Source organism: Sus scrofa, chromosome 8 (assembly GCF_054392235.1).
Source record: "Sus scrofa isolate SSC_HxYL_T2T_F1_AM1 chromosome 8, Sscrofa_HxYL_maternal_Yorkshire_Landrace_v2.0, whole genome shotgun sequence".
In the NCBI taxonomy this organism is placed as follows: Eukaryota; Metazoa; Chordata; class Mammalia; order Artiodactyla; family Suidae; genus Sus; species Sus scrofa.
In genome coordinates, this window is record NC_139390.1 from 125,284,435 (window position 1) to 125,304,959 (window position 20,525).

The 20,525-nt window shown below is 36.4% G+C and overlaps 1 protein-coding gene and 1 long non-coding RNA gene across 7 annotated transcripts in view; one reads left to right on the top strand and one right to left on the bottom strand.

Moving 5' to 3' along the window:
• Positions 1-20,525, bottom strand: part of BANK1 (B cell scaffold protein with ankyrin repeats 1) — a 546,413-nt gene that overhangs the window by 18,297 nt on the left and 507,591 nt on the right. For 4 of the 6 annotated variants that reach the window (XM_084973318.1, XM_084973315.1, XM_021101719.2 and 1 more), the window contains 2 exons: positions 13,344-13,409; positions 3,102-3,280 (listed from right to left, as the gene is read on the bottom strand). In XM_084973318.1, coding sequence (XP_084829444.1) covers positions 3,102-3,280; positions 13,344-13,409 — 245 coding nt within the window. Of the gene's footprint in view, positions 1-1,844; positions 2,600-2,642; positions 3,281-13,343; positions 13,410-20,525 lie in introns of those variants that run through there. The other 2 variants (XR_014813316.1, XR_014813317.1) reach the window with 1 other exon arrangement.
• On the top strand, positions 14,747-20,386 carry LOC146401030 (uncharacterized). The gene is made up of 2 exons (XR_014813320.1): positions 14,747-14,982; positions 17,725-20,386. It is a non-coding gene; the product is annotated as an uncharacterized LOC146401030 (long non-coding RNA).

The following is a 20,525-nucleotide window of genomic DNA, read 5'->3' on the forward strand; positions in this document are numbered from 1 at the left end:
CTGATAATGAGTTAATTCTAAAATATATAAAGAACTCATTCAACTCAAGAGCAAAAAACCCAAATAATCTGATTAAAAAATGGGCAGAGTAACTGAATAAACATTTCTCAAAGAAGACATAAAAATGGCCAACAGATACATGAAAAATTCTCAATAATACTAATCCTCAGGGAAATGAAAATCAAAACCATACTGAGATATCACCTCAGAACTTGGAGAATGAGTATCATCAAAAAGACAAGAGGTAAGAGATAATGGGGAAAAGGGAAGCCTTGTGCAGTGTTGGTGGAAATGCATATTGGCATAGCCGTGAGCAAAATCAGTATGAAGTTTCCTCAAAACATTAAAAATAGTACCATCATATGATTCAGCAATCCTACTTCTGGGTATTTATTCAAAGGAAATAAAATCAGGATCTCAAAGAACTATCTGCACATCATGTTCATCACAGCATTATTCACAATATCCAAGAGGTAGAAACTAAGAATCATTCAACAAGTGACTGGATAAATGGTATATATATATATATATATGATATTATTCAACCATGAGAAAGGAGAAAATCTTGCAATTTGTGACAACATGCATGGATCTTGAGTGCATCATGGAAAGTTAAATCAGATAGGGAAAGACAAAGTGTATGATCACACTTATGTATGAAATCTAAAAAAGCCAAATTCATAGAAACAGAGATTAATGGTGGTTATTGGGTGCTAAGGATTGGAAGAAATGGGGAGATGTTGATGCTGGTCAAAGGGGACAAACTTCCAGTTATAAGACAAAAAAGTTTGGGGAATCTCATGTACTGTATTATTTTATACACATACATATGTACATAATACAGCAACTTGAAAGTTGGTAAGAGAGTTAATATCATGTGTTTTTGTCACAAGAAGTGGTAATTTTGTGACACGATGGGGGTGTTAGATAATGCTATGGTGGTAATAATTTTGCAATATATCAAATCAAGTGTATCAAGTCAACCTGCTGTACACTAAATTTACACGTTTTTAAGTCAACTATACCTCAATAAAGCGGGGAAAGAAAGAGAAAAGCTCTGACTGATTCCCCCAACAGTCTTCAGAGTCACAAATTTTGGGCTCTTACAGAAAGCCCTCGTAGAGCTTGTCCTCGCATTTACAGGTCAATTAATTTTTTTTTTTTGCATTTTGCGTAAGTGCTAACCATATTCTTTATCCTGTTATCCTATATATTCAATAAGCCACATGAGTCTCAAAGTAGCTGAGTACAGACCACCTTAAATTCTTTCTAAAACAGTATTGAATATAAATACACAAATAAACTAGAAACAACAAAAGGTTTAATAAAGCAACTAGTAACATCACTTCCAAGAATGTTGTATTACTTTAAGTCGTAAACGCTATTATTGAGGGGGTCTAAGGAAAATGAAGCACAACTGACTTACTTCAACAAAACATATATAACTTATTTTCTAGAATTTCTAGGAATGTGATTTCTAGGTCTGCACTTAAGCACATTTTGCCCATTTTGGGAGACAAGGCTGTTTGATGGTGATGGCAATGGCATGGACTGAGAAGCAAGGCTGTATTTCTAACCATGAACAAGGATCTGTTACAGAACTCCGCCATCAGCATTCTTAGCATTTGTTTGCCAAAACAATTGCCCTTGTTCAACTTGACCAGGACCAGATTCTGCCCTTGCAAAATCTGGACCAGGTCTAGCCACCAAACCTCAATAAGAGCTATCCTTAGAGATCAGTGATTTCTGACAAGGCATGTGGTCTCAGATGTATTGAGGAAGTCCCCTTGCCTAAACGATCTCCTGCCTATATGCCATGTTGCTTGAAACATCATTGTGAATCATTTCTTTGTTGTTTACGAATGTTTCCTGAAGCATTATTTTATTTTATTATTATTATTATTTTGTCTTTTTCTTTAGGGCCACACCCACAGCATATGGAGGTTCCCAGGCTAGGGGTCCAGTTGGAGCTGTAGCCGCCAGCCCATGTTAGCAACGTGGGATCCAAGCTGCGTCTGAGACCTACATCACAGCTCACCTCAATGCCGGATCCCCAACCCACTGAGCAAGGCCAGGGATTGAACCTGCATCCTCATGGATGCCATTCGGGTTTGTTAACCACTGAGCCACAAAGGGAGCTCCTGAAGCATTATTTTTAAATAAAAGTGACTCCTTGGGAAAGCTGGCATATTAAGCTGTTGATGATTATTTATACTTTGGCCTAATGTAGCTAATGAATTGTGTTTAATCAAACAGTTGCTAGAGACCTGGCTTCCAAAGTACTAGGGCTTCCTGTGATGAGAAGAAAAAAAAATCTGGTGATATTTTGGGTGACTGGGAAGGCCTACTGGATAGACAGAATACAGTCCTGATATCCTCACTGGGAAAACCCGGGATGTGTATAGTATATTTTGCTTTCATTTTCCTTTTGGAAACCCCTATTCCAATCCCCTCTTGGGATGTAAATCATGTTTATAGAAGACAAGCTTATCTGGAGTTAATACTCTTGTTATAATTCCTCTGTAAATTCTAACACATATGTATATGTGTGTGTATACATATGCAAATACTGAGATACATATTTATACATATGCAGATCCTGACACACACACACACACACACACACACACACACACACACACACACACACACACACATATATATTCTTTTCCAAAGGTTAAGGGGAGAGAAGATAAACCTTATTAAATTTTACTTAGGACTATTGTCTGATATAGTTTCAGTCATTTTCTTGTTCCCTTTAAGTCTGGCCTACATAATACATTCTTCAGAATTCTGAGCACGTTTCTGTAAAGATGCTTTACCTTAATTTTAGGAATGAGATTCATAAAATATTCACTTCTCTATGAACAGTCTTATAAATTGATTAGGTCTCAGCTCTGATATACTTGGTCTCAGCATTGAGTTCATCAATGATTTGTAAACATGAAATCTGGATATTGTAAGATTTTCACTTGGCAGTTTAAATCTCTAAAAACAAAAGAACAGTTACCTGTATTTCTTGTTAGGACTAAACATTTAAAAACAGGCTAGGAGCTCTGAAAGTGATGGCATGTTCGAGAAGGGATTGGGGTCAGTATTACCTGCTGAATTGTTTCCAGACCAGTCTTTCCCATCTGCCACTGTTTGAATTTCTCCAGGGCTTCATCCATAGAGAGTTTCCCATTCTTGACTTTCTCTTGCAGGAGGATGAGTTCCTCCTGTCCAGCAGCAAGGCAGTTCCTTACGGTGGAAAAGGCTTGACTCTCCATCCGGGCTCTGTCTACATTATGAGGGAAGGATTTTTAACAAGTCAATATATGACAGCTGGAAAAAAAAGCACTCTAAGAAATAAGGAGTTTGAGTATCTTGTTCTAGCTAACCTATGAGCAGTTACAGAATAAATCAGTATAATTATTTGTTTGTTTTTGCTTTTTGGTTTTTTTTGTTTGTTTGTTTTTTTTAGGACTGCAGGTGTAGCATATGGAAGTTCACTACACCAGAGCTCATGGCAATGCCAGATCCTTCACCCACTGAGCAGGGCCAGGGATCGAACCCTCATGGTTCTTAGTCGGATTCATTTCTGCTGCGCCATGATGGGAACTCCAATTTCATGTTCTTTTGTGAAGATTACTTTTGACTAGGTACACAAAACATTCAGCATAGGGCTTGCCTATAGTAAGCTAAATAAAAGGTAACACTATTATTTGTGAACTAAAAATGCCACCAGGCTTCTCAGTAAACAAAGGATGTTGCAGTCATCAGCCACTACAGCCATCCTAGACAGTGAGCACTGAGGGACTTTGGGATGGAAACATAATGCCCGCCATTGAATTCTAGGACTACAGCCACCCCCACCATCCCTGACCCTGAGGAAACTCAGGATGAGAAAACACAGGAGACTGGCCCCGACAGCTGAGATGCATATCAAAGGGATGACTTCAGTGAGTCCAGACTCTTACATCTTCCCATACACAGAAAAGCACTAAATTCATCAACTTGAGAGGTCCAGTTTTCTTTTATTAAATAAAAATTTTTGTTGTTCTATGACTGCTTGATCTTTGGTGCAAAAACTGTGTATCCCAGCTCCTCCCAATCCTTTGCCTCTTCAGAGCAGCTTCTCAGAGTTATCTGAGATATGTCTCAGGCCTGAAGCTTTCAGAAATTCTACCGAATAAAACATAACTCTCAGCTTTTAGGTTGTGCACTTTTTCAGTTGACATATTACTAATAAATATTTATGGAATCAACATAATCTCTCTGGCCTTGAGAAAAAGAGTTCTCAATCAACATCCAAATGTCACAAGAGGTTTAGGATCACTTGACGATTTATTCCTGAAAGATTTGAAATAAATAATTGCTGGATGCTTTGTAATGAACTACCTCCTTTCCAAAAGAGTTTCTTTTGGAGCACGCCATGTATTATTTGCTTGGCACCATCAGAACATTGGATGGTCTGATGTCCCACATGTGGCTGCTGACGCCACACCAGACACTGGCATGAGGTAGAGTGAGAACAAGTCGCAGACCATGGTGAAGTCTGTGTTCTGTTTGTCCACACTGTGCTTAAAGACACATGTGAAGCTGCACGCTTTTAGGGACTCTGTACTCTCCAGGCTACCCCAGTCTCTGTCACTCCTTGTAGTCTCTGGATGACATCACACTTGTACTACCAGCCTGGCTGCAGAACTCATTTGAGTTTGTACCCTCTCATTAACATATTCTATTAAGTCCAACATGCTTATTGCATTAACTCAGCAGCGACTGGGTAACTCATTGGTGACACACATCTTCATGCATATCAAATATAAATGTGCCCAGAGTCTCCAGGAAGAGAAGAGGTAGTCCTGCCAAGGGGTAGGCAGGTTAGTAGTGAGTAAATTGGTAGAAACTGTTCACTACTGGGAGCTCTTTTTCAAGAAAGAAACAGATCAACTAGACTGTATCTAGACCAGACTGACAAGGATTTGGGAAATGGGGAGCAGATTCAAATTCTATAGTAATAAAGATTCATTGATAGTGTTAGGATTGCTTAGTCTGGAAATGAGAAGTTCAAGTACTTGATGGAAGGTTTTAAGTACTTGAAGGGAACTTGAGCCTTGGGGCGGTCTTGGAATGACTTCTCGTGTTTCTTTCAGTTTTGAGATTCCAACAGGGAATCTTGGAAAAGGGACACACACACACACACACACACAGAGGGTTCCTTTCTGTAAAGCTTCACATGCACATAAAACTGCTCCATGGCCAATCATTATGATTTCCACCAGGGCTTTCCTGGCTTGTCTTTTCTCCTCAGAAGTCCTATTCCCTCAGAACTAACAAGATGTCAACAGATTCTATACTCTGAATCTTTTCCTTCAGGGATGGCAGAGCATGAAATCCCAGGGGAACTGGAGAAGCAAAAGTCAGTCATAGGGCTCAGTGGTTCAGCAGCCAAAAGCACAGATAACAATTGAGATCTTGCATCTTATACCATTTTCTTTTTACAGGCCTCCACACTCCAATTCAATTCGTGAGATGCAGTTTGCAGTAGAATTCTATGTGCCGTTCCTGCCAGAGTGTGGAGGTTTAGCACTGTCATTTAACAGCTATGCCATTTAACTAGCACCTCACTTCTGTCATCCATTCGCCTATGTGTGAATCCATTTTTATCTCAAATACCCATGCGGCTGGATTTTCTGCTTTTGTAGACGTTACCTCAAGCAAAGCCTTCCCAGAAAATGGTACCACTTTAGTTTGCTATATATGCAGGTTTAGCTGAATTTAAAAAATAGTGCATTCTTTTAATAAGTCATTTCAATTATCCCTTCATATTTCAAAATTTAGTTGTGAAAATATAAGATGGCTTTTTTTTTTTTTTTTTTTTTTGGTGGGGAAAGGGTTTAGTTTTGCACTGTTGCATAGAGAGAACAAAAAAAAATTTAGGAGTAACAGAAGTTCTAGATGGACTGAGCCCTGAAAATGGGTTGTTTACAGGTAGATTAATTTTGCATACATCTGTTTTTTATTATTATCTCACACTACAAATATTAAAACAAATTGTCTTGATAAATTACCATTAGGCATGACTAGTTGCAAAGAAAAATGATTAGGTATTTTACCACCTTTCCTCCTAAGGGCAGACTAATCAAACCAAAACATGCCACCTGTAATTTGTGGAAGGCTGTGAAAAACTGCTTTACCGCATTTAGATTACTATTTTATGAGGGGTGGAAGGGTTTTTTCCTTTCTCCCCTAATTTTATATTTATTATTAGTTTATTTTCATAAGAGTTAGAATTTTCATTGAAAAGCATTTGTCGGACTGCTAGTTGCTGATACTGCATACTCTTGGTCTCTCATTGTAAATACTTCCAGGCAACCTATAGTTTCTAAAGTTTTAGTTCTTTTTGGATCAGTTTTTCTTTACAAGATTTTCTATTTGATCAAATATTGGTCATATAAACATCAAGGAACCCATGTGGTGAACATATGAATCTCCAGATTAGGAAAGGAAGCAAATTGAGCTTTTCATTAAAATTCTTTCTATTACCGAGTAACTGACTAGAAGAATATTTTTTCCTGAAAATTTGAAAGGTAACAACTTGACTGCCTAACAGTAAGGAATTGAAAATATGACCTATTTACTTAATAAATATTAAGTAATCATTAAAAATAATAGTAATTTAAATAACCATTTTCAAAACAGAGTGTGCTTATTACATAAGGACAAGTACAAAGTAGGATGCAAAATTGTGTATCTAGTAAAATTTTAACCATATAAATACTATACATATAATAAATGTTTTCTTAGGTCAGTCTCCCAAGGCACAGAAATTAAAGCAAAAATAAACCAATGGTACCTAATCAAAATGACAAGCTTTTGCACAGCAAAGGAAACAATTAAAAAAACAAAAGACAACCTACAGAATGAAAGAAAATAATTTCAAATAGTTCAACTGACAAGGGCTTAATCTCTAAAATATACAAACAACTTATACAACTCAGCAGCAAAAAAACCCAACAATACAATTGAAAAACAGGCAAAAGAACTGAATAGACTTTTCTCCAAAGAAGGTATACAGATGGCCAACAAGCATGCTCAACATCACTGATTATTAGAGAAATGCAAATCAAACCTACTATGAGATACCACCTTCCACCAGTCAGAATGGCCATCATTAATAAGTCCACAAGGAGCAAATGCTGGAGGGGGTGTGGAGAAAAGGGAACCCTCCTACCCTGTTGGTGGGAATGTAAACTGGAACAACCACTATGGAAAACAGTATGGAGGTACCTCAGAAAACTAAATATAGAACTACCATATGACCCAGCAATCCCACTCATGGGCATATATCCAGACAAAACTTTCCTTGAAAAAGACACATGCACCTGTATGTTCATTGCAGCACTATTCACAATAGCCAAGACATGGAGACAACCTAAATGTCCATCGACAGATGAATGGATTAAGAAGATGTGGTACATATACACACAATGGAATAATACTCAGCCATTAAAAAGAATAAAATAATGCCATTTGCAGCAACCTGGATGGAACTAGAGACCCACACACTAAATGAAATAAGTGAGAAAGACAAATACCATATGATATTGCTTATATCTGGAATCTAATATATAGGACAAATAAACCTTTCCATAGAAAAGAAACTCATGGACTTGGAGAACAGACTTGTGGTTGCCGAGGGGTAGGGAGAGGGAGTAGAATGGACTGGTAGTCTGAGGTTAATAGATGCAAACTACTGCCTTTGGAATGGATAAGCAATGAGATCCTGCTGTATAGAACTGGGGACTATATCTAGTCACTTATGATGGAGCATGATAATGTGAGAAAAAGAATGTATATATGTATGTGTGACTGGGTCACTTTTCTGTATAGTAGAAAATTGACAGAACACTGTAAACCAACTATAATGGAAAAAATAAAAATCTTTAAAAATAATAAATAAATATTGTACATATAGTAAAGTATGGAGGGACATTTTTCAACCTTAGAATTAATTGGAATCAGTCCCATAGTCTAGCATTATTTTTTCCCCAGTCTTTGTTTCTACTAAGAATTCAACCTTTTTGATGCCTTTCTTTTGTAAGCGTTTCTGAGAGGCCTCTGTGAGCTATTGACACATCATCATTTTTGACAAGAGCTTAGCTATGACACAAAGTTTTCCAGGTATGGTTTTAACAACAACAACAATGAAACAAACATACAAAACCCCTCCCAAAACAAACCGAAACCATGAACAATACGGCAAATGGAAATGTAAGTTATACTAAAAAAGAGAACTGAAGCCATTATTCTTTTATGGAGTACAAATAACCACATTTTGATAATTTCCCTTCTTTTATTTTTAATATATCAAGTACTGGCAAAAGTAGCCTGATAAAAATATGTTAGGGATGAGCATTCTCTTTTCCTCATATAAAGGTAACACCATGCACATTTCCCCAGGTCTCCTACTTAACAGAAAATTCTAGTACCTAACATTCCTCAGACTGCTGCAGCACTGAGCTTAGCTCATACAAGATTATGTTCCCTGACTGTACCTTTCCCAAGAGCATGCACACCCCCCAGAAAAGACCAGCCAGTGATGATTTTGCAGTCTGCTTGAAGAATTAGTGGGCAGAGTCTATACCAGAGGTTGCAAACTCATAAGCCTACAGGAGCCAGATAGATAATTACTGAGCAGAGAAGATTCAGTGTCTGCTTGTTAAACACATCTGAATAGTCTTTATTATCAAAAGTAAATATTTTCTCTTTTGTTTTTATTGATAGCATGATTCTCTTGATACATCTTCTATTTTCCCACTTCTGATAGAACTATGAGTTCAGAGAAATGTGTCTCAAATATAAAAAAACAATGTGGAGCACATGATAACAAATGATAATATCAAAAGTCATTTATAGCAAATGGTACAATAATATAATAGGGAGTGGCTGGAGATTTGAATTTTTACATGAGACATGGATTTAAGCGAGGTTAAAAATGGCGAAAAATTGAAGTTATTTTGTGCATATTGTTTTTAAAATCTACATACTTAGAGGTGAGATTTTGACCACAGTATGACCTTTGAAACAGTTTCTTTTGGTTAGATTTTGTGTGTGTGTGTGTTGGTTTGAGATTATTATTATTATAGCTCATTTCTGTTCTCATGTGTTCCACTTACAGTCCATGTCTAAGGTAAGACTTAGGCATGCTAGAAGCTCTGCAAATAATTCTTTTTTAAAAAAATTTAAAATGATTTTTATTTTTTCCATTATAGTTGGCTTACAGTGTTCTGTCGATTTTTACTGTACAGCCAAGTGACCCAGTCGCACATATATATACATTCTTTTTCTCACATTATCCTCCATCATGTTCCATCATAAGTGGCTAGATATAGTTTCCTGTGCTATACAGCAGGATCTGCAAATAATTCTTATGTTTATCTTGGATTGAGAGTCACTGGTATAGGCAGTTGGTTAGGATGGGCGTTCTCCTCTTGACCCCCACAAACCCTATCCCTCAAGGAAACAGTTTTTCTCCTAAGGGTGACAACAACAACCCATGCTTCATGAGATTCATCTTTTCCCTGTGCAGCTGAGCATACCGAGCATACCTGGGGCCGTAACCCATGATCACAGAGAGGCAGTTAAGAATGCTAAGAATGCTAAACCTCCCTGTTGGGTCATATCTGAGGTAAGACTATGTTAATGAAATGGGGGTGATTCTGCTGAAGATAGAAAAGGCCCCTTGGCCTAGTCCAAGAAAAAGTTATAAAAGAGAGAAAAAAGTTGTTATGGTTCTGGAAGACATGAGCAATCTTGACCCTGGACTATAATAATAATCTTGACCCTGACTGTGTGAGGCAGGGAAAATTAAGCAGTTATTTCTATGTCCTTGAGGCCCTTATATTACTCCAGTACCCTTTGACTTGATCATGTTCACCAGGAGTCTTCTAATTACTAGTTTTATTTTATAGAAACTTTATTACTTGGCAAGGGTCTAATGAATGCCAGCATTCTAGTCACTGGCAAGGAATCTTCCCATAGGACAGATTTAATAGATTTGAATTGGGACTTATAAATCAGTTCTCTATAAGCTTGGTTAACAGGACTCACACATCAAAACTCTGATCAACTCCAAACCCATGGACAAAATTCAGTTCTCTGATTTGCCACGCTGAAGAACAAACCCTTGACTGCTCTGTGTGGGCTCAATTTTGGGAAGTGGGTAGAGGTGTGGTAGCAGCATATTCTGGGGACACCACTCTGGCACTGATTTAAAATTTTTCTAATTTTAAAACCAACTTGGAAAGACTGATTTTAAAACTGTATTTTGATGGAAACTTTTATCTGTGATCCAAAGTCCTCAGCATTTTTCTTATATTTTTTCAAGATGTGAAAATTGAGTTGAAGAAATCTGTTGAGTTTCCATGGAAGTGGTGCCAATTAATTTTTTTCTGTTCCTCAGGAAAATTCCTTGACTTAGCAATAATGTAACTTCCTGTCAATCCCTTGGCGGTCTTCAACATGGGGCATCTATACTTTCAGTGGGAAAATAGTTGGCTCTCATTATCCCTTTTCCTTCCAGCATGTAGTGAAATAATTGAATAATTTCTTTAAACTTTAGAGAACCTATCCAGTCCCTTTAAAAAAATCTTGACTCTGAAAAACACTTCATAAGAGGGCTTTTTGTTTGTTTTCTACCAAATAAAGAAGTTATCATTGGTGAAATATGTATTGCTTTTCCTGTTATACCATGAAATTGCAAGATATTTGACTAATGTTCATATTTAGGCATAAGCAGTTTGGGGTTTTTTTTTCCTTTTTTTTTTTTTTTTGGTCTTATTTTTTTCAGGGCTGCACCTGCACCTGCACATGGAAGTTTCCAGGCTAGGGGTTGAATCAGAGCTGCAGCTGCCAGCCTACGTCAGAGCCACAGCCACAGCCACACCAGATCCAAGTCGCATTATGTGACCTACACCATAGCTCACAGCAATGCCTGATCCTTATCCCACTGAGCAAGGCCAGGGATCAAACCCTCATCTTCCTGGATACCAGTCAGGCTCACTACTGCTGAACCACAACAGGAACTCTGAAATAAGCACTTTTGACTGCCTAGTATGTCTCATGGTCTTGATGGTCATAAATATCTGAAAAGATTTATAGAAAAATGATTGGACAGAGTAAGTCCACTAGGGACTTAATTTTTTAATTTCCAAATCTTCTCAATTATTCTTAATTATCTTTTTTCTCATGCTAGATTCTGATTTCCCTATATATTGCCATCATCAAGAAGGGCTTAAAAAATTCATAAAATTTAATGTTCCTCTAGTCCCTGCAGAAAGAAGAATATTCTTTTCTATTCTGCTAAATTATTGATGTCCATGGTTAAAGGAATCTAGGGGAAATGGTCTAAGGTGACCAATCAAAAATATCATCAATAATTGGATAGAAATACCTCGAGATAGATAAATTCACACAAAAATTTGATTAAATTTTTCAGTTATCCTAACCCCCAAGAGTTAAAAAATCTAGTGCTCATTGATCTTGATGGAGGAAAGTAAATAATAAGATATGGATAGATGCTAATCCAATAAAATATTTTATAACTTAGGTTCTCGTTTCCTTTCATCATTATTTCCTCCCCTTTTTTTTTCTAAGTGCAGAAGGGACTGTTGTTTCCATGCATATGGTAGAAGAATAATCGGTCTCTTTTAGGCTTTGAAAACATTGGCTGCCTTTCCTTAGGGTGCTGTCTGTGGGACACCCAGAGGATGATGGGTAAGATCAGGCTCTGAAGCATCCCTTCATTACACTTGCTACTTGTCACCTTCCTTCATGTCCTGTGGCCTTCTTTACATCTTTCCCTTAATTCCAACCTAATTTAATTAAAAAATGACACTTGAGTAATTTATTAAAAATGCTTCCAGGACACTTCCTTCCAAAGAGCTTAAAGCATCCCCTTTCTTTACTCTTTCTAACACTCTGTGAAATATATAGAGTGTCCAGATAGGAGTAATAGTCTCTACTTTAATTCTTCAATAACTGTTTGATCATAATTGTACAGTGATCTCACATGGAATTCTGCATTTATGTCTTGAGAATGTGAAAGGCACAGTGGGAGGATAATAGCAGACTTAAGATAGATCTTTCCCTCAAAATAAGAAATCACTAGAAGTGAAAAATTGTCAAATAGGAGAGGGTTTTTTGCCTGGAAATTTGTAAGAAATATTTCCAAGTGATTCATGGGAGACTGGAAGTTCAGGTTCATCATGTGCTGTATTGAAACACCATGTGTTTAATTGGAAGAATGATGTACGTACAACCTTGATGCTGTGAGAAATGCTTCTTGAAGTGATGAGTGAAGGTCACTCACTTAAGGACACACTTTTGTTTGGAGGATGATCCATGTCATCCCAGAAGCAAGTCCATGGATGTAATAGCTCAGTGGAAGTTAGAAGTTGGTGTAATCAGTACCTCGCCATTTTCTTAAAGTCACAAAAAGAGACTGACTGTGTGGGCTAGTGGCTGCTGTGAAATAACTTCCTGGTATTATTTTACCACCTTTCTCAGTAATTTAGAGGTAACGATTTCAAGGAGTGAAGTTCCTGCAAAAGTGGGGTGAGGTTAAACGCACCTGTACAAGCTCATCGATTATCAGAGGCAGCCAGTGTTAACCTCCACCTGTGCCACCTTTTATGTTTTTCATGTTTGAGCTTTTATCACAGCCTTAGTATCAGACAAAATCATAATAAATAACCTACTAGTGGCTCTCTTGTCAGTAGGAACCAAATGAGTCAGGGAACTGCCTTATAGAGCAAGAGGAAAGAATTCCTCCTATGTGAGACTTTTCTGTAGCAATGGTGTTCAACTCTCCTCTGCATGGAAAATAAGTGCTTAAAACATGTTGGATCAACTGCCAAAGGCAAGAGAATAGTGAGAAGAGGCTATCATGTTTGATTGCAGTTCAATGTAGTGTTCAGAAAACCCATGCTGGCCCCCTTTGTTGGGGAATCAATCATCTGTTTGCCTTCCTGTCAAGTTCAGTTCCAGAGGCTCCTCTCCTGATGTCTCTGGGGCATGTTGGAGAATTTGTCTTACTTGACCTTTCTAGAGCCCTGCTAACAAACAATATCATCAACTTTCATCACAAACATCCTTACAAGGCTATTTCTTGCCTTTGTTAATTAAAATAATTTTATTACATTACTCTTATTATGGAAAAATTATATTTGGGTAAGACACTGATTTAAGAGTAAAATCAATCAAGTACACAATTATTTACTTCTATACCAGGAGACCTTAGTATTCATAAGACTTCTCTAACTCTTAGAGATTATTTCAATAAACTGAAATGTCAGTACCTGGTTTCTTAGGACCATGGAACTTGTCACCATCAGATTGTCCTCTGGCTGTCTTCTGTTGAAACACTGTAAAATATAACACATATTAGTTATTGAACATAAAATATAAAAAGAACATACTGTGGAAGAGTCTAAGAAACTAGAAGTAATACTTCATTTTCCTTAGTAACAGTTGCTGAATTGTTATTATTTTTTGAGTAGGAGGATTATTAAATTTACCATTTTCTCATTTGTGCAGCTTATCAGTCATTTCAAAAAGCATTTTCTTTGCACAGAGTAGTATAATGCTGATGGAATGCCTCATTAAACTGTTTAAATCAAGATATGATTCCATTTTGATATCAGGTAAAGATAAAAGCTGCATTTTGTTAAAAGTGATAAATGCTAAAACCACATGAAAAATTTCATTTGCACAGAAATTATTCATGCTGACTTTTTGGTGATAAGCAAGGATAATGACTGTTTCTTCTTAAACAGATGAAAAGACTGCTGCATTTCACAGATGTAATAATTTTAAAAGATGCTTCATTCTTGCATCATCTAGCTAGACCTCAGACCTATTAAAGCAGATTATTCGAATTACTTCATTATCTAAAAAGTGCTTTGTTCTCATTTATTATTTCTCACATGAAATTCTGTGAGACAAGTCAGCATTACTCACCCCATTTTGCAGATGAAAGATAAAATTGATTGTTTAATATTTACTGAGCACCCACAAAGTTCTGTATACCTTCCGGCATTTGTTAATGAAAAAGTCTATAGCCTTGACAGCTTGACTTCAGAAACTGAACATCCTAGAGTTCCATTCATTTTTTATGGGTAGTCTAAATTGTTGGGTTTGAGAACTGGAAAAGGTCTTGGAGACTTAGTTCAATCTCATATGTTTACAGATGAGGGAGGTGGAAATAACTAATATGTAAAAGGGCTACGTAATTTTGCAATTTCCCAGAACTATTGTCAGTGGGGATGTGAGTTGGACTTTCAAGCCTTGAACTTCAATCTACTACTTAGTTCTTCACAGCACTGCTGCCTCTTCTTTTTCCTAACTGAGGATATATGGTACAACCCAGGGATATAGCCAATATTTTATAATGACTATAAATGGAGTATAATCTTTAAAAACCGCGAAGCACTACATTGTACACCTGTAACTTACAGAATACTGTACCTAAACTATACTTCAATTTTTTAAAAAAAGAATAACAAGTCACATGAGGAAACAAGCCACAAAGAGACAAAGGTAGCATGCCAAGAACTAGATGTAATAAAACAATCCAAAAGAAATTATAAAATAAGTATGTTCCTTCAAAAGAAAAAAAAATTAAGATAAAGAAGAAGCTATGAGGGGGGATTAAATAGAACCTTAGGGCATTTCCAACATGCTTGTGTCTCTGGTTCCACAGCAGCTCCCCAGGATTTCCTGGGATAATCTGGCTGAGGCAACGTAGGAGTGAGAATGTTCCAGCTGGATGGTACTTGACTACTTTGACTGGAAGATGCATTGCAGCAGTTACTTTGGATCCCTGTCTTCGGTTTTAAAGTTCTTTAAATGAATCTAATATCAAGATCATATATATGGCACAAATGAACCTATTTACAGAAAAGAAACAAACTCATGGACATGGAGAACAGACTTATGGTTGGTAAGGGGGAGTGGGAGGGAGTGGGATGGACTGGGAGTTTGTGGTTAGTAGATGCAAACTATTGCATTTGGAGTGGATAAGCAACGAGGTCCTGATATATACCACTATCTAGAACTATCTAGACACTTGTGTTGGGAACTATCTAGACACTTGTGTTGGTACATGATGGAGGATAATGTGAGAAAAAGAATGTGTATATATGTATGAATGTGTCACTTTGCTCTACAGTAAAACTTGACAGAACATTGTAAATCAATAAAGAAAAGATTGTATCTGTGATTAATCTAGATAACATTTTCTTTGCAACTTTAATAAAGTACCCTAAAGCATATCAAATCAATAATTATTTATTAAGCATATATAATTTGATATTGTCAAGAGAAAGGGCACTACTTGTCCTCCCTCAAACAGGAGAAGCAAATATATTTTCAAAGTATGACGTGTTTAAGAGACATTATACACATGAAATAACATTTCTGGTTGAAAATCAATTTTCTGCTCCAAGTTAGACTTTGGAAAACATGCTAAATATAATTTACTGGCAAGTTCTGGGTTGGTGGCTTACTTTTTTTTTTTCTAAAATAAAATACAGTGATAGATACATGGTGTGTGCATATATTTTAGGATAATAACAGCATTTTTATAAGTGGTGCTTGATTTTTTTTTTCCACTGGCCAGTTCTAAAAGTCTTGAAAAAAATAAAACACTTTTGAAATTTTAATAACATGCAGACACTCTGTGCTTTTTCTCCAATATTGTTAAGATAATTACTGAGACTGTCTCAGACAAAAAAGCTGTAATCTGGCATAATTAATATAGGAAATAATCTGAATCCAAAGATAAATTCAGAAAACAAATTCTCCCAATAAAAAGTACATTAATTGATTAAGTTTTAAGAACTTTGATGAATCTTGGAGCTAAGGCGTACTGGGAAATAGGATTATTTTTTTCCTAGCTTTTTGGCATTCATTTATTTTAAAAATCACTTTACATCATATATTTTATTGAAATATATTTTGTTGACAAAACATGTCTAGATTTTGTGAAATACGGTAAATGTTAAACAGGTAAACACTCTCAGTTTCTAGATGGAGAAGTTATAGCAGCAGTATATTTATTTATTGTTGACATTTCACCAGCATTTGTAGCTGGAACAGCCTGGGATGGGTGGAGTACTGGTGTGGGAGAATAGGATGCTCTGAGTAGGATGAAGATGAAAGTGCTGATTCAGAACAGAATTCTTTAAGAGCAGGATTTGCACTAAATCATGTCCCATAGCACATAGATGCTCTCTACCTTAAAACCTCCCTTGAAATTACTTCCAAACTCACCTCCAGCTACACCCACCACAACCATTTCCCTCCTTCCACCTACAGACAAGCTTCATCTCCTTAAAAGACTGAATTAGCAATTGACATATTGCCAAAGACACTCTTTTCTTATTGCTATGAGAGTTAAGATGTGTTTTTGAATATGAGGTAATCTTGGAAAGGGGTCTACATTACTAGTTTCTTGAAGACCTAGCTCATCAAAATGACCACTGATGAAACATGCATACCAGGGACACCTACTCATTAATCTTGGGAAAAGAATATACAGATAAAATATTCCACAATTTGTTCATCTTTCTTTTTACAGTAAATATTAGCTGAAACATTTAAAATTGCTTCTACCAACAAAATCTTTGTTCTAAAAAGCTTTATACATTTGATATTTATCATTTCACCCACACAACCTTTACAAGAGTTAACTATAAAATCTATGATATAGGGAGAATCAGATTTATATACGAAAGTGTATATTTTTATACAACGGGATTTGTGGTAAGAGGAGAGTCTGTTTTAAATACACAGTAAGTGAAAAAAATCTATATGCTGGAATGCTAATCAACTTGGCACAGTAAAAGCCGATAGTTTTGTCTTAATATTAACAACTTATATGACACGGGAAAATGGCTTTCTCCTCTGGGCCTTTATTTCTTTGCCAATAAAGTTGAGGCTTAAGTAAGATGAACTCTAGTGCCTTACTCAGTTCTTGCATCTAAGATGCTACCAATTCCTTTTTCCTAAGACATTTCAGACCAAATGGTGCCCGAATAAATTTTTAAATGCATATGAATTTAAATAGAATGTTCTGTTTTCAAGAATAGATTATTTTTTACTGGGGGCTTAGACTAACAGAAACACTAGAAAGTTTAATCACAGACCAATGTCAGTTTTTTTTTTTTTTATTAATATACAGAGATAGTCCTGTTTCTATGCACTTGAATTCTTGGAGAATATTATTTTTGACCATATTTCATTGTGTCAACGTTCAAATTATGCTATCAAGGCAATTATGACACATGTCAATTTTAATGACTCTTTGCCCTAATGAAATATTATTTTTTTCTTCCCTACCTAAAATTGGAGTGTGAGGAGAAGGAATAATGAATGTATTATTAGTAGCTGCCACTACCTTTAGACATTAAAAAAAAGTCCATAAGGAAAGAAAAACAATTTTTTGAGGTTGAAAATAATCTCAAACAATGCAAATGTCTCCAAACCACCCCTATTTATTTTAAATATTGGTGGAAAGACTTTTGTAAAATTTTCTCTAGACTAGAAATGACATTGAATGGGAAAAATTAGCATAGTATTAAATATTCAAAATGTTAAGCAAAGCAGAACTATCAGAAGAACAGAGAAGCAAGAGAAGGTGAAATATAACGAATTCACTTGCACTATTTGTCTTCCCAGGTTGCTTCTGCAAGAACATTCTTCATGTCAACCTCATTAGTGGCCTATTTCAAGCAAACAGATTCTTCTAGACCTGCCCTTCTTTGAAAAATCTGATAAAGCTTATTTGGAATTATTTTATAAGTGGCTAAGGTAATGGAAAGTCTGTGCAATAGCCAAATGCATTCATAAAGGTATGAATTATAAACCACAACCCCTTGATGTTCCATGCCCATTAGAAGTGTACAATGAAATGTTGTTTAGAGCTATACACCCGTCACTGATCATTCTTGAAACTAGGGATTTGATATAAAATATACAGATCTGTATTGAACTCTAGATTCTCAGGGAATGATGCTGTAAATGTATCAGTGGTATGTTTATTATTCATTCAGCAAACTCATTAGACTGCTAACAATGTAGCTAAGTGTCAGGCAGGACCCTAAGATGCAAAGGTAAAGAAGACCTGGTCAGTTTCAATACTGTCTTCTATTTTGGTGTATTATTTTAGGCAGTTTCGATACTGTCTTCTATTTTGGTGTATTATTTTAGGCAAAGTTCGCATGTGTCATTAGTGCCTGCTGATGAGAGAGGACCGAGATGAAAAAATTAATCAGGAAGGGCAAGGGTCATAATGCGATCTCTGTAACCTTGCTCTCCCTACCTTGTTCCCCCAGTTTTCACCCTATGAATGTTAATTACAGAAAGACAGAGTGAGGTAAAGGAAAGCAATGTAAACAACCTTTTGTCTAGCCAGCAAAGGCAGGGAATAGAATGTCCTAACCCTAGAAAGTAGTCATACTGACTAATCAAATTGAAGCTCAGAGAAGAGATGTATCCTCTTTGCAAATGGACCAAGATAGATTGAGCACTCCAGTCAGCTTAAAAGCACCATTTCCTTCTGTTAGCAACAGTTAGGTTACCAATTTCAACAAATTTATCAAACATACATCATCACATTTGAATAGGCAGGCTGGGGATGGGATGGCTACAAATAAAAATAGTTACATCAGTGATATAACATGAAGGTCTTCACCTGAATGTAGTTTACTGCCTGGCAGACATATAGTCAGGAGTTGAGACTTTTTTTTTTTTTTTTTGGTCGGAGGTGGAGAGGGATGTATAAACGGTCAGCCAACACATGAGGTTATGGCTGTGGTTACAACTTACTCTGGAGATTGGTGGAGATGGGTAGTTGGAAAGCATCTATCTGCATGAAGGAAAATAACATACAAATTTTAATTCAATGGAAATACCAATGAATGCTTCGGTTTCCTAAGGAGAAAACAGTAATTTTCTTTCCAATTTGTAATGGAAACTTTGTCTGATAGATGTGTTCCCATAAAAATGCTCTCCCAAACCAGGAAATCTGACTATAAATTACTTTTTCTATTCCTAAGGAACTTAATTTTTATTAGAGTAGAATACAAACTGTTTTTATTTGCATATTTATCTTTTTTGATGCAAATAAGAATATTTCTATTCCAGAAATGTTTCTTATCCAGGAAGTTGGGACAGTCAGAAAAAAGAGAGAACAGTTGGTTTATGGAATTCTGTGCAATTAGAGCTTGAGGCCACTGTAATAAGTTTATTAGCAAAGTCTCCACTCTTACCACTGGGCAGGCAGGTCTTTCTTCTTCTTGTTACCAGCCAGGTAATATTTATTTAACATTTATTGCTTTCAGAAACTGGGCTGGGGGCACATCTCCTCCCATTACTATTTCATGTGGCCTCACTGCTTGACTTCACTTAACACTTGTATTCAATAAAAAATGATTTAGTAGAGATATTAATCCAGTAACATCCTTATAATTTCTTTTTTTTTTGTCTTTTTGTCTTTTTGTCTTTTTAGGGTTGCACCTGCAGCACGTGGAGGTTCCCAGGCTAGGGGTCTAATCGGAGCTGTTGCTGCTGGCCTATGCCAGAGCCACAGCAATGCCAGATCTGAGCCACACCTGTATCCTACACCACAGCTCATGGTAATGCAGGATCCTTAACCCACTGAGCAAAGCCAGGGATCGAACCCACAACCTCATGGTTCCTAGACGGATTCATTTCTGCTGCGCCAAGACAGGAACTCCCCCCTATGATTTCTTTTTATTTCAAAGACAAGTGGTTTGGATTGTTAGAAATTCACTACCATGCTCTAGAAACTCTGATGAGTTCACCTTTTGGCTCATGCTTGGTGATTACCAAAAGTAATTTATCTGGTCTTTTTTTTCTTACATCAGGAAATGTTGCTATCCTAAGAAGTAGTCAGTAGGATCTTGTCAGGCTCACTTTGAACAAACATCAAGTATGAGTTCTGCTAATAAGACTCAAACCACAGAAATGCAGATTGAAAATTTCAAAAAGACAGGGCTCTTAATTATATGAGATTTTCTTGTTTCTTGAGATGGACCTGTATTGCTATCAACTTCCCTCTTAGAACTGCTTTTGCTGCATCCCACAGATTTAGGAAATTTGTGTTTTTATTTTCATTTGTCTCAAGGTATTTTCTGACTTTGTCTTTAATTTCTTCATTGACCCAATGTTTTTTTAGTAGCATGTTGCTTAGTCTCCACATGTTTGTGTTTTTCCCATTTTTCCCCATAATTGATTTTTAGTTTCATACTGTTATGGTTGAGAAAAATGCTTGATATAATTTCTATCTTCTTAAACCTGTTGAGATTTGTTTCGTGGTCTAGCATAGATGCCATTATTACTGTCTTAGTTAGTCATGACAATCAAAAATGTCTCTAAACATTGCCAAATGTCGCTAAAGTCTCCTGAGAGGCGAATCATCAACTGGTTAAGAACTACTATTTTAGGCCATTTGAACT